A 15000-nucleotide genomic window follows, 5' to 3' on the forward strand; every position below is an offset into this window, starting at 1 on the left:
ACTGGTGGAGTCGACAATACCGAAGACGTCTTTCTCTTCATCAATTAATACGTTTTTCATTTGACTTATTTGCGGATGGCGGTGATCCCCCCGGGGGACGCCAGGCTGGCCGCTGGCGGGGGGAGGAGGGAATCAATTTTCAGGTGTGTAATTAACAACTAATCCTTGGCGCCGCAGTGAGCCGAGAGGCGCAGGAGGCGACTTGGCGGTAATCCTCTTTGCTCGCTATCACCATTTTGATCTTGATTGTCTCTCTCTCTCTCTCTCTCTCTCTCTCTCTCTCTCTCTCTCTCTCTCTCTCTCTCTCTCTCTCTCTCTCTCTCTGTCAAAATTTTCATCTCTTATTTCTTTTAGACTTAGTGTGAAAATATACTTCTCTTTTATCTTACCCTCTTTCCTTCTTTTCTCCTCCCCTCCCAGCTACTTTCCCGTCTTGTCTCCTCCTCCTCCTCCTCCTCCTTCTTCTTTCTTTTTCTTCTTCTTCTTCTTCTTCTTCTTCTTCTTCTTCTTCTTCTTCTTCTTCTTCTTCTTCTTCTCCTCCTCCTCCTTCTCCTCCTCCTCCTCCTCCTCCTCCTCCTCCTCCTCCTCCTCCTCCTCCTCCTGTGGCCTGTGGCTAAATTAACTAATGAAAAATGGATTTTCCCTCAGCCCGATTAATTATCGAGGTACGGAATCCGCAGAGGGGGAGGGTGTGTGTGTGTGTGTGTGTGTGTGTGTGTGTGTGTGTGTGTGTGTGTGTGTGTGTGTGTGTGTGTGTGTGTGTGTGAGAGAGAGAGAGAGAGAGAGAGAGAGAGAGAGAGAGAGAGAGAGAGAGAGAGAGAGAGAGAGAGAGAGAGAGAGAGAGAGAGAGAGAGAGAGAGAGAGAGAGGTTACACACACACACACACACACACACACACACACACACACACACACACCTATGAAACACACGAAAAAGCTCTCTCTGTGTGTGCGTGTGTGTGTGTGTGTGTGTGTGTGTGTGTGTGTGTGTGTGTGTGTGTGTGTGTGTGTGTGTGTGTGTGTGTGTGTGTGTGTGTGTGTGTGCTTATGTGCTTGTGTGTGGTGTTTGCGAGGGCGTACATACTACGTGTGTATAATCCTTCACCAACTACCCATCCACCACCCCACCACCACCACCACCACCACCCCACCAGCACTGGCACCACCACACTCCTCGTGGCTAATCCTCGTCTTAACTTCTCGACCTCGCGGTGTCAGGCTTATTGTGGTGCTGGTTTGTCTGTCTGTCCGTCCGGCTGGTCTCGCCACCCTTGAGAGAGAGAGAGAGAGAGAGAGAGAGAGAGAGAGAGAGAGAGAGAGAGAGAGAGAGAGAGAGAGAGAGAGAGAGAGAGAGAGAGAGAGAGAGAGAGAGAGAGAGAGAGAGAGAGAGAGAGAGAGAGAGAGAAGCACCGAGCAATCCTTAAGTATATATTGTAAAGTTGAACGAATAAAGAGTCAGCCAGTCTCTCTCTCTCTCTCTCTCTCTCTCTCTCTCTCTCTCTCTCTCTCTCTCTCTCTCTCTCTCTCTCTCGCGGCGGCAAACACCTATAGGGCATCTCTGCTTGGGCGGAACGGCTTCCAAAGGACTTTCATATCAGATTATTGTTATTCCTCATAAGGACGACCGCGAGGACCAGGGCTTACCTCTCTTAAGGAAAGCTGACTGTCACAATCCTCTTTTCCCTCCCTCGATATCAATCTAAATGGCCTCCTTTCTTCCCACCAGGTCGAGCAAGATGACCCTTTTTTTCCCTTCTTTCCCTCCCTTCATTTTCTTCGCGTGGGGTCGTTTCTCTGGCTCGCTGGTTTGCTGGTTCGTTGGGCAGCGCTGAGGTCTCTCCTGATTACTGAAGTCGAGTCTTAAGACGATTCGTGGATCTACTTGAAGGATTTCACGCTAATTTAATGTCTTTCTTATCCTCATCCTTCTCCTTTTTTTTTTTTTCATCCTCATTCTTCTCCTTCTCATTGCCCACGTCTTCCTTTTTATATTTTATATGTTTTCTTCATCTCCACTAATACTACTGCTGGTGATGCTTCATCTGCTGTTGCTACTTCTACTACTACTTCTACTACTACTGCTACTGCTACTTCTACGGTTACAATACCTTTGTTTTGTCCTCCGCCACACCACTTCAGCATCCTACAGTACCTCGTGTTTATCTTCCCTGCGACTCACACACCGTTATTATATCCTTATACAGTTTTCCTCCCCATCACTACCACTACAATATATCCATTTCTGACTCCACCAAACATCACCACTACATTATCCTTCGCATCCCTAATCCTACCCACCCCTAGTATCCTTCCACACCACCACCACCACCGTTGCTATTTCTTTTCTCTCTTACTATTACTATTATTTTGCTCTGTCATTATTTTGGGTGTTTTTTTTTTTTTAACGTTTTGCAGCGGCGCCATATGACAGCAATGTTGTGGTGTCTTATTTTAAATCAAGCAGTCAGTCGATCAATCAACCAATCAATCAGTTTTTCCCCTCCTCCTTTCCTCTAATACTTTATCCAGTAGTTATTTTTATGCATTCCTTTATTCCACTTTTCCTTCTCCTCCTCTTTCTTCGTCTTCATTCCCTCGATCACCAGTCACTCTGTACTAACTTCTCTTCCACTTCTCCCCCTCCTCCTCCTCCTCCTCCTCCTCCTTCTCCTCCTCCTGACCTTTCCCCTAGTTCCTGTAATGCATGATCTTTTTTTTTAAGTGGGTCTTGTTTATGTTTTGTTTACTGTATTTGTCTGTTTGTTTGCTATATTTGGTTTTATTTATCGATCCGTTTATGGTTTATTTTATTTATTTGATAATTTCTGGGTGTATTGTGAATCTCTCTCTCTCTCTCTCTCTCTCTCTCTCTCTCTCTCTCTCTCTCTCTCTCTCTCTCTCTCTCTCTCTCTCTCTCTCTCTCTCTCTCTCTCTCTCTTCCAAGTGACACGTTACAAAATACCCCACAGAAATAACTAAGCAAGGCAAGAAATACAACGGAATCATCGCAAACCAATGCAGAAACATAAGTACAAGGGAACCCACAGTGTTGAGCGCCATCTCGTGGGAGAAGCAGCGCCCTCATCTATCCATGCCACATATGCCGCTTTGTTCACTCATCAGCACTATTGCCAAAGCCCAGATAATTAGTCGGGTTTTCACATTACTTTTTTCTTGTTGATGCTAAACTAACGGTGGAAAAGCGCCCTTGAGAACTCCTGTAACTTTTGAGAATACAGTCTTGGATTTTTACACACTATGCTACCTATCTTTATATTCTTAAGCCTTTATTTTCATATTTTATTCTTCATGGTTCTAGTTATAGTTAAGTAAGAATTCTGCACCATCAGTAGTCAAAAACATCCCCGTAGGATCATCTTCATAAACTCTAAAAACAGTTTTTATGAACCCAAAGCGTTTAAGAATATTGAGCCCCGTCTGGCTTGAGTGTAATTCCTTTTTCCATCTTTGTAGACGCCATGAGGAGCCTTCGCCTTTACTGTCTTACGCTTCTTACATAAATTTCATGGTATAGCTTGCCACAGTCTCCTAAGGGCCAATAAATCTGTGGCTGTGTGTTCTTCCTGTATATTCGAGGTTGCTAAACTATGTAATATTCAGTTGTTTGATTCTGATTCACGGGAGCCGATCAATATCACTAACATATCACAAGGAAACTAACTTGTTTTTTCTTTTCTTTTCTTTTCATTCATGTATTGACGCCCCGTTCGATGGTATATAGTGTAACGTAGCAGCCAAATTTGTCATGTAAGGAAATAGAAGAATAAATTAAAGAATTAGTATATGTTAATATAAAACATGGAGGGTTTAATGAAAATGAAGAAAGGAAGGAGGAGGATAAAGTAGGAACGAAAGGAGAGAAGATGAGAACAACACAAAAAATACACTTCAACACACACACACACACACACACACACACACACACACACACACACACACACACAGACACACACCAATCAATATCAAATCACTAGTCACATACTAAAGACGGCGAAGACACACCCTGCCACAAACACTGAGAGAGGAACATTCCCAAACTGAGCTGCACGCATCCTCAGCGCTCTCCGTAAGATTTCCAGGGGCACAATGTCAAGGCAAAGTTTCAGTCATGACGAAGTGAAGATAATGCCAGTAATTCTCGCTGGAAACTGGAAATCTTTACGTCGCGCGGGTGTGTTAAGCGTCACCAGGCCTCGTCAGTGTAGGAGAGCTGCGTCTTTGGTCATCAGCGGTCGTTATCAGTTCAGGAACACAGTTGATCTACTTCGCTTTTAGCAGTTATTAAGAATGTAGAAATCCGCCAATGGAGAAAAATACGGCTGATCATTTTGTTCGAAAGTTTGCTGATACTGTAGCTGTACTAAATAGAAAAAAAAAAATGTATAAATTAAATAAACAAAGAAATAATGTCTAAAAATGTTACACTAAAAAAAAAAAAAAAAAAATCTATCATCATACCACAGTTCAGCCTAAAGCTATATCGTAAGCTTACTAATTAGCGGGAATACGTACCCTAACAACACTCATCGCCTAATATCTGACGGGAAACATGCCTAAAATACTCCATGAATCTGACGTGACTTTTCAGGAGTCCACCGCGGTACAGGAAAGTTTATCGCCACATAACATGGTCTTATACAACGACAGACGCAGTGATGGGCGGGTGAACATTGGCCAGGGTGACAGTGATGCTTGAAGTACAGAGGCACAACAACTGGGTCTTGCCGCAGTAAACATTGGTAACACAAAGCCCCCTGTTCTTAAACTTTCTGGCGTTCGGTCTTGACTACTTTCTACAGGCTAGTTATTGGGGCTTTTAAGGGTGTTTTAATGAGTACAGTGATAGTTCTATAGTATTTACAGGAAAGACACGCATGAATACATAGACAGTCGCCTCTGTGGTCTTTAAAAATAATTGAGATGAGAGATGAAAGTAATAAAACGGACAAAAGAAAGACATGGCCAGTCATTCGCAATTAAGCGATACACACACTCACACGCTAGATGTTTTGGGATCCCTGCATTAAAAGTGTGACTGGGATTCGAACCCTTATCTAACACGCCAGAAGATCGAACCATAACACCCACAGGGTCATTACGCGTGTTCCGCTCCCTGCCACGCGTCCACGGCGAGCTGCAAGATGGCGCTGTTTGTACTACCAGATGGAAACTCTTACTATATACGGCAGCCACTTGCGTGATAAGGTCCGATTCCACAGTTACCCTTATTTGTTTACTAGCTAACCAATAAAACCACTTCAGCTGTAATCGGGTTCCACAGTCTGCTTTGGCCGCTGTTTGTCGTTTGGAAGCGTACCGAAAACTGGTACCTCGGTAAGGCAGCGCTGGGAAGTTGGTGTGTTTCGTGAGCACAGCGGCCGAGGCTTGCAAGGAAACCAGGGCATGAATGGAGTTTGTTTAGCAAGATGACATATCGTTAAGTTAAGCTGTCTGTCAAGGAGCTCCGGCTCGACTGACCGTGCATTGGCTCTCAGTCTAAATGTTTGTGTTGAAACAGTATGGAAATTATATGACAATAAATATTACTTACTAGATTGAACGAGTAATTTCTGGGGTTAATTTACGTACAGTGACAAAGGGATAACAAAGTGAGGGCATGTATTAGGCGAACTTCTTGGTCTATAATGCGGACACTGCCACTATAGCAAACTACGTGAGTGAGGACAGGGTTCATTAAACCAAGCCTCCTCCTCGCTCGTGATTTCGTGATTTTGTCCTTTTGTTTCCGTGATCGTAACATGTAAGCAATATTTCATGGTGTATATATATATATATATATATATATATATATATATATATATATATATATATATATATATATATATATATATATATATATATATATATATATATATATATATATATATATATATATATATATATATATATATATATATATATATATATATATATATATATATATATATATATATATCCCTTCTTGTTTACTTCAACAGAACAGAAAGACTCAACAATTATTTGGCACGCCTTGCAGAGAACGACTCGCCAAATAGCGTTTATGCATAAGAAAAATAAATACAGGAATCCAGTTTTACATCAGACGGTGTCGGTGCGTCTCTCATGAAAAGTCGTGTAGCGCTTGATGGGTTAATAGTTCTATAATCATTTCACCATATTCCGCACCCCTCCTCCAAAAAATGGAGTTTGAATAATAATACATTAGTATAGTTTTATCTCCCGAATTGCTGATGCTCCTCTCACGGGAAAGTCGTATAGTCCATAATGAATTAATAGCCCTATAATAGCTTCGCAATATTCTAAACACAATGGAGTTTGAATAATAATTACAACAATATAATTTTAGCTCGCGGAGTGTAAGTGGTCCTCTCACGAATAATCGTATAGTGCTTGATAAATCAATAGCTCTATAATAATAATTCCATCACATCTTTAAACTCTAAACAGATAAAATGTCGACCTTACCTGTACACTGAACCCTCGGCGCCTCATCCACACACCAGCGGACCAGTCTGTTTCGATAACTAGAACTGATATTGTGTTTGGGAGAAAGTTTGAGAGAGAAACAGACCGGCAAAGAAAGACAGACAGACAGACATAGAGAAAACGACATAAACAAGCAATCAGACAGACAGATGGACAAGCTTACAAAGAAGGAGAAAAACAAACAAACAAACAAAAACAGAAACAGAAACAGAGACAGAAGAAGACTGACAAACAAACCACCAAGACAACACATTCACAAACCAGATAAAAAAAAAACTTCCTTCATCAGACAAACAGACAAAAAAAAAAAAAAAAAGCGGTAACAAAAAGAGAAGCAGACAATGAAACAAACAGGAACAAACGACAGACTGACAGAAAGAGACAGACAGACAGATCGCAAAAGCTTCTCAAACACAAACCAGAAACAAGAAAACACCAAAACATCCTTCACCAAAACACTTCAAATTCCACCTCTTCCTCCTTGACAAAGTTCCAATAAATAAAACTGAAAGACTAACCCTGTCCATGCGATATGCAACGATTCTCAACATTAAAGAAACAATTAAAACCTTTATAAGCGTCTGGAACAAAGAAAGAGATTTAAATAGGTTTTCCAATTTCTAGCCAATATAATGTTAAGATGTGACTGAAGAACATGAAGAAATGTCACAGGGTGGGTTAGTAATTAAGGAATGATGTGTCAAATATCAGTGAAAGGCTAAGCATCTCACCACCCTTCTCTCCCTTGCAGGAACAAGCCAGTACCCCGGCCTGTACTCCGCCTCCCTCTTCGGCGGCTCCGGGGCTGGTGGGAAAAGGAAGAGGCGGCACAGAACCATCTTCACGGAGGAGCAACTGGAAGAGCTGGAGAGAACTTTCGCCAAGACCCACTACCCCGATGTGCTCCTCAGGGAACAGCTCGCCCTCAAGGTGGATCTCAAGGAGGAGAGAGTCGAGGTAAGGGACGAGCGGTGTTTGTATTCATGTGAGACGACCCTGCTGGCTTCGCGGTAAGGTAATGAACTCGTAGCTGAAAAGTCTAAGTTCCATCCCTGTACGCGGCAGATGTTTTAACCAGAGTAACGCCTTGTTGCCTTACCTTGTGTGTGTGTGTGTGTGTGTGTGTCGGTGTGTCGGTGTGGGTGGGTACAGTTGTAGGGCAGAGGGTTGGAGCTAGTGCGTTGATAGTTTGGTTCTGTCCACGTATTCTATATTTATCCAGTTTTTCTTGTCTCAGTTGAGGGACGTTCACTCCTTGTCGCTATTATCATTGTATCTTGTTGTTGTGGTTGTGTGTGGGTGTGGGTGAGTGTGTTCCATATAATTCAGTAATACACCGATTATTGTTTCAAGTTAAGACAAAGAAAAAAATAAATAAATAAATAAATAAATAAATAAATAAATTAAATAAATAAATAAATAAATAAATGAATAAATAAACAAAATAAAAAAAATAAATAAATAAGGAAAACATCACGCAAAGAAAGTGCCTTAAAAATCTACGTAAAGACTTGCTTTGTGGTATGATTTAGGTGCAAAAATTTAAGTGGTCCAACCGGCGGATGTCCCAGTCACACACACACACACACACACACACACACACACACACACACACACACACACACACACACACACACACACACACAACCCTGCCACGCGCCGCCACCTTCCCGGGGACTTCAACTAAACCACGCCGATGAAGATGATGTAAAACTGACGCATAATCAGATAGATTAATAATTAACAGCTAATTTTCGTAGCTTCCCACACTGACGCCACTGTTCCTTTAGTCACATCACTCCTGAAGGGATCGCTGCAGGGAGATGCTTCATTCCTTCTGTGCGTTTCGTGATCCTTCTCGGTGTTTTATGGTCTTGTTGAGACGCCTCGTGTCTTACTATGATCATCTTTCGTTAACATTCAGAACAATGTGAAATATGTTTGTATGACACAGAGAAAGAGAATATAAGATTATATTCTGTTATTCTATACTATGAAGCTGTTTAAGTGACCGAGCTAGGAATACAAAGGTCTAAAAAAGCTGTATGCGATTATGGGATTGTCTGGTCGTGAATCAATCTGTCCATCTGAGTGTTCTCCCGCCGTCGCGCCTGCCACGCTTCATCACCTGCCGCCACCGCTGCCGCCCCGCCATTGCCGCTGTCTTCAGGAACACAGCAATATGAGAAGTGCTACATCACGCATTTCAGCATCAGTTGCTACATTTTTTTGCTTTCATTACGTTATTATCGTTGCGTCTATAAAAGTTTACGTTTTCATAAACGTCCTTCACTTCGCATTCTGAAAAATTCCTCCCGGCAGCTTTATATAATTCTTAATGGGAATTACTGGTGCTTTTTCATTCTATCGATAATTAACCCCTTTTCATCGTTGCGCCTAACGGAGTTTACGTTTCGTAGATATATTTCAGACCGTATTCTGAAGCATAAATTTTCTTCGCTTCATCTCGACATCTTTCCGCAAGCTTTAGTGGAAGTTACTGAGGCTTTTCAAGGGTATTTACACAATTCTAGCGATAATTTAACAGATATTCGACATTATTAATGGGGGAAACATCCATGAGAACCTGACGAATGATCTGTGTTGCGTTTCCAAGTAATCCTAATGAAAGCCAGAGTGTTTAAGCATAGGAGCACCTGAGCCAACAATCTCTTCCTCCGCTCGTCACGCCGTGTTGCGAAATGTTCATAAAACCATTCTGTTTTTATCTCCCAGAGACAGTGCGGTGCGGGGCGTTGCTACGGGATTACACCACTCATGCTGCCATCATTCTTGTCCATCAAATTTGTTTACCTCTTACCTCGTTCCTGTCATTCTAATTCCTATTCGAAAATTAAGTAAGCCAATCTATTTGTCCAGTGAAAGAGATAGTTTAATATATTCTTACTGATCAAATTTGTCCACCTCCTCGTCACGCGTCCCTGTCGTTCCTATCCCTATTCGTCAATTAATCTGGTTCATCTATTTGTCGAATCTGTTGAAGTGAATCTTAGATATGAAGAAAGTGGTAGTTTGGCTAAATAATTTACCTTAAAAAAAATAACAATAGCTTTATATATTTTATCCATTTACCTGCCTATCCGTTCATCCATTGTTTTCTCATCAATCATTCAATCTGTCAGTTTAGTCTGCTTGTTAATTAGTTCGGCCAGTATCAAGGTAAAGCTGAGAAGTGATGTTTAACGAATTCTCACCTTTCTCGGGCTATCCACTAATCAGTCTCCTAACCAACCAGTCATTTTGGTTCATGTACTCTCATGCTTACAATCCGAACAGAGATAAATCTTACACACGAGAGACAAAAACAGCAAAATTTATAGGTTTATAATTCACCAGTTAAATTAACCGGCCTATCCACTTACATCCTTTTTACTTTCTTTGCTACCGTCTAGTAAATCTAGTACACCCACTCTTAACAATCCTTATCGAACTAATTCTGAGAGGAGAGAGAAAGAAAAAAAGATTCCCACTAATCAATGAATCGCTAATTCTTGAACACGAAAGAGAGAGAGAAAAAAAAAAATATACTGTGCACATTTCTGTATTCTTCAGATCACTTAATTTAGTGCGCCCACTCTTGATGATCTTTATCGAACTAAAATCAAAGAGGAGAGAAAAAGAACGGGTCCCATAGATCAATGCACCAGGAACCTCGGGGAGCTGATGTGCTGGTGATCGCTCTCCTGATACGCTACACAAACAAAATCTTTCCTACTTTCTCCCGGCAATCAATTTGGAACACACAGATTAAGAGTGAAAAGAGCTGCATGCTTGCGTCGCCTGCCTCCTGCTGCTACTGCGATCTAGAGAAGAGAGTGAGGGAAAGTACGAAAGGAAAAAAGGTAGATGAGTTATGACTTGTTTTTGGCTTGGATAGGATTGAAAAGGTGAATCATGTCTTTTTTTCTTTTTCCTTTTTTTTTTTTTTGGTTGTTTTCTTATTGTCCTTGCTTTGGTTCTTGTTCTTCGTTCTTGTTTTTGTTCTAGTTTCTCCTCCTGCTCTTCTTCTTCTTCTTCTTCTTCTTCTTCTTCTTCTTCTTCTTCTTCTTCTTCTTTTTCTTCTTCTTCTTCCTCCCCCTCCTCCTCCCCACTTCCTTTCAAATTTCCATTTTTTTCCTCTCACATTCCATGTTTTCCTGTCAAATTCCATTTCTTACTTTCAAATTCCATGTTTTCCTTTCAAATTCCATGTTTTCCTCTAAAATTCCATGTCTTCCTCTCAAATTCCATTTTTTTTTTTTCTATACAACATGGTACCCATTTCTTTTCCCGGCCAGCTTCGGCTGGAGGGATGGGGAGAGGGGAGGAGCCTTCTTCTGTGCTATCCTGTCTCTCCCACTAATAGTTAGAGTAGAATAGGTTACCAAAACAGCCTAGTAAGAATCTCATGGTCTGTTGCTGTTTGGTCTTCCTTTGTATTCCTTTGTATTGTATATTCTCCTCTACCTCCTCCTTCTCATCATATCCACTAGTTTTCCCTACACAACTCTTTCCTTTTAAATCAATGATGTTTTTATGTACAAACTGCACTTGGTCGCCTACAGACATTGACTGCATTGCGTTCTCTTACACTGCGAGCAGTGAGCGTCGCAAAAAGAAAAATAAGTGAGATCCAGAGAGAGAGAGAGGAGAGAGAGAGAGAGAGAGAGAGAGAGAGAGAGAGAGAGAGTGAGAGAGAGAGAGAGAGAGAGACCCCAACACTATTTTCGCGCACGCCACACATCACCGAAGAAGAGGGATAGAACAAGCATCATCCAGAGATTATCCCTTCATCCTCTCTTTGTTCTCTCTCTCTCTCTCTCTCTCTCTCTCTCTCTCTCTCTCTCTCTCTCTCTCTCTCTCTCTCTCTCTCTCTCTCTCTCTCCTCTCTCTCTCTCTATCTATCTATCTATCTATCTATCTATCTATCTATCTTTCTCTCTGTTGGCACTCTCTTCTCCACTTTTTTACATTTTATTTCAATATTTCTACTCTTAGTCTCTCTCTCTCTCTCTCTCTCTCTCTCTCTCTCTCTCTCTCTCTCTCTCTCTCTCTCTCTCTCTCTCTCTCTCTCTCTCTCTCTCTCTCTCTCTCTCTCTCTCTTCTCTTCTCTTCTCTTGTGTTATCTACGTCTCTTTTATGTATATTTTTATCTTGGTTTTTATTTCAACCCCTTTCCTTCCCTTCCTTTCTCTTCCTTTCCTCCCATTTCGCTGATCATCACACCTTTACTCGTTTTTTTGTGTATTTCTTTATTTATTTTTCTTTCTTTCTTTTCTACCCTCTCTCTCTCCCTCACTCATTTGTTCCCTCACTCAGTCCTCTTTCTTTTTCTCTTTCATCGTTGTTCTAATTTTCTTTTTCCTTCCTTACTTTTGTGGCGTTACCTTCCTTTGTTGTTGCTAATTCCTTCTCCTCCTCCTCCTCTTCTCTTTCACTGATTAATTCACTTATTCCTGCACTCTTTTCATCCTCGCTTTCATTCCTAAGTCATCTCATTCTCCTTCCCTTCATCCTCTTCCTCTTTTTCCTCTCTCCCCTCTCCACCTCCATCTTCTTCTGTATCTTCCTTATTCTTATCCTTAATTCTCAGCATCCTTCTCATTTTTTTTCGATCTTTCTCTCCTTCTATCTCACCACTCCATCTTCTGAACTTTTCTTATCCTTATTTCCAGTATTCTTTTCCATTTTTTTTCCTTTCTTCTCTTTTTTTACTCCCTTCATTTCAACTTTCTTCTGAAACCTCCCTTATCCTTAATTCTCAGTATCCTCCTTTTTTTTTTTTTCTATCTCTTTCTCCTCTTATCCAGCCACTCCAATCCCACATGAAGTGACTGAGATCCGCCTAACTCCTCTTTCAGCCTCCCTTTTCAATCCATACCAGTTGTAAGCTCCTCCCTTATACAACCTACCCTCCCTCCCTCCATTGCCTCCCCTCCCTCTGTCCTTCTCACAATTCTTCCTCCCAGGCGTCACTTACCTCCTCCCTTCCCCCTCCCCCTCTTCTCGATCCGCTAAACCCCATCGCGATCTTTCTCTCTACTCCCTCTATCCACCTCCTCCCCCCAGTCTTTTTCTTTTCCCTTCCTCTTCCTCTTCCTGTGTCTCCCTCGCTGCGTCGTCCTGGTGGGCTCCGCGCTGAACCCTTCCCGCATTGTACTGGGCGCATCTACCCCGGAAGAGAGGAAATGACCACGACACTGATCCCGCGTTGTATGTACATTGGCAGCTTAGATTATCCGAGGAGGAGGCGGCGGGAGGCGGAGGGCGGGGATTCAGATACAAAGACAGATAACAGAGAGACGAGCGGACGCATACACACCTAAACACACAGACATAAGTAGATGGGCGTAATGGCAAAGAAGAAAAGCATAACAGATGACGGACAGTTGGAATAGAATGAGAGACAGGAATTAAAACAGAGAGACAGATACGTATGGATAGAGACAAAGACAAGCATAACAGATAGATGGAAGAGAAGGAGAGATAAAAAGAGAGGCGGGAAGAAAGAGATGCGATGCGATACGTGGCGGAGTTTTGGAAGCGGTGCAAGAATGAGGAGAGATGGTAAGCGTCGAATAGATAAGATAAGAAGAAAAAAAGAAGAAAAGAGGAAGAAAAAAAGGATGAATACAAAAGCACAAATAAAGAAAAAGAAAAAAATAAATAAGAAGTCTGAAAACAACAAAATAAATAAAGAAAAAGAGAGGGAAATCCCAAAGCAACAACAACAACAACAACAGCTACTACTACTACTACTACTACTACTACTACTAACAATGAAAACTAAAGATTTTCAGGTACTTCCTGAGATCCATTTCGTTCATGCCTAATCTAAAGAGGAAAAAAAAAAAACGCACCACATTTAAATGCGTCTCGTTACGGAGGTGTGGTGGGAAGGAGAGAGGAAAAAAAAAACCTGATGAAGTGGTATTTGCATTAACCATCACCAAACACTCGAATTAACCTTCCTGGGAGACTCCCTCTCTCTCTTTCTGACACACACACACACACACACACACACACACACACACAGAGAGAGAGAGAGAGAGAGAGAGAGAGAGAGAGAGAGAGAGAGAGAGAGAGAGAGAGAGAGAGAGAGAGAGAGAGAGAGAGAGAGAGAGAGAGAGAGAGAGAGAGAATCAAGGGGGTTCATCGAGGGAAGGACAAACGGAGGGAAAGAGGGGGAGAGGGTATGGCTGGATGAGTAGGGCGGGGCAGGGTGGCATCGGGTGGGAACTAACGGGGAGAAGGGTGGGGCAGACCAAGGATAATCTCCTGGTGATGGAGGCTGACCACCGGGAGCGCCGACACCACCACCACCACCACCATCACCACCACCAGTACCTCATGCCGCCACCACCGCCCCCACCACCACCCTTATCGTCTCCACTTTCTGAACTCTTGGAATACTATGACTCTGAAATGGTTAGGTTTAGAGCAAAAGTATAGTTAATTCATGTTAGTGTTTAGGGCAATATACAGTCACCGCCACCACCGCTACCACCGCTATCACACGCATCTGCCCACCACCAGCTTCCACTTTTGAACCCTTCCACTAGCAATGTTTTTGAAATTAAGTGTAAGTTATAGTATTGTTAATTAAGGTTAGTAGTGTTTAAGATAATATAGTTGTACCATCACCGCCGCCGCCATCACCATCACGCACACTCACCGGCTAACACCAGTATCTCTCAACCGTTTAACTGTTGTGGGTTTTGAAACTGTCTGGTGCGAATCGAAGTGTATTTACTCGTAGTGTTTACGGCAACATACCACAACCGCTACCGTCACTGCCTCCATTACGCTATATCTCTTCCACTTTCTCTTACTCCTTCGACCACTGTAGCTTCTGGAATAGTCTAATGCAAGTTAACAGTATATCTTTAATCCGTGTAAGTACCGTTTATAACAACATACCACCTTCGCCGTCTCCGTCACACACATCCATCTCCAACACTCCCATTTTCAACGCTTCATTTGGTGTGGCTTCTGAAATGCTCCGGTGCAAGATTAGTGTTATGGAATGAACGATCGAGGAAAAGTCGGAGTGATCGAGTAGTTCAAACTGCGTAGTGCCTGTAGTTCCATTTCTGTTCAGTAAAGTCGCCCAGTGTTCCTCAAATGAAGTAAGAGGTGTCACTTCTCGTCATTAGCATTCAGAGGGTTGATTTCTTCTGTTTCTTCTGTCACCATCGTCATTGCCTCCAGAGACTTCACTGCGGAATTGTTAAGAAATATATAAGTCGACAAGGAATCAAATATTTAAAACTATAAGGAACAGAGACAGAGAGTGATGCAGAGACAAACTTTACCACGAAATTGTTAAAAGACAGAGAAGTCCAAACGGAACCAAATATTTAAGACTACAAGGAGAGTGAGACAGAGATAGAAACACTTCACCGAGGTATCATTAAAAAGGGAGAAACAACCGAAAAATCTAGACTACCAAGGAACAAAAACCAAAATCAGAGGGACGTGATTTACTGCTAT

General features: G+C 42.1%; 1 protein-coding gene across 1 annotated transcript in view; it reads left to right on the plus strand.

Moving 5' to 3' along the window:
- Window positions 1–15000, plus strand: part of LOC135105739 (homeobox protein aristaless-like 3) — a 22844-nt gene that overhangs the window by 1633 nt on the left and 6211 nt on the right. Inside the window, exon 2 of the mRNA XM_064014189.1 lies at window positions 7259–7464. Within this exon, the coding sequence (XP_063870259.1) occupies window positions 7259–7464 (206 nt within the window). The remainder of the gene's footprint in view (window positions 1–7258; window positions 7465–15000) is intronic.

Source organism: Scylla paramamosain, chromosome 12, assembly GCF_035594125.1.
Source record: "Scylla paramamosain isolate STU-SP2022 chromosome 12, ASM3559412v1, whole genome shotgun sequence".
NCBI lineage: Eukaryota > Metazoa > Arthropoda > Malacostraca > Decapoda > Portunidae > Scylla > Scylla paramamosain.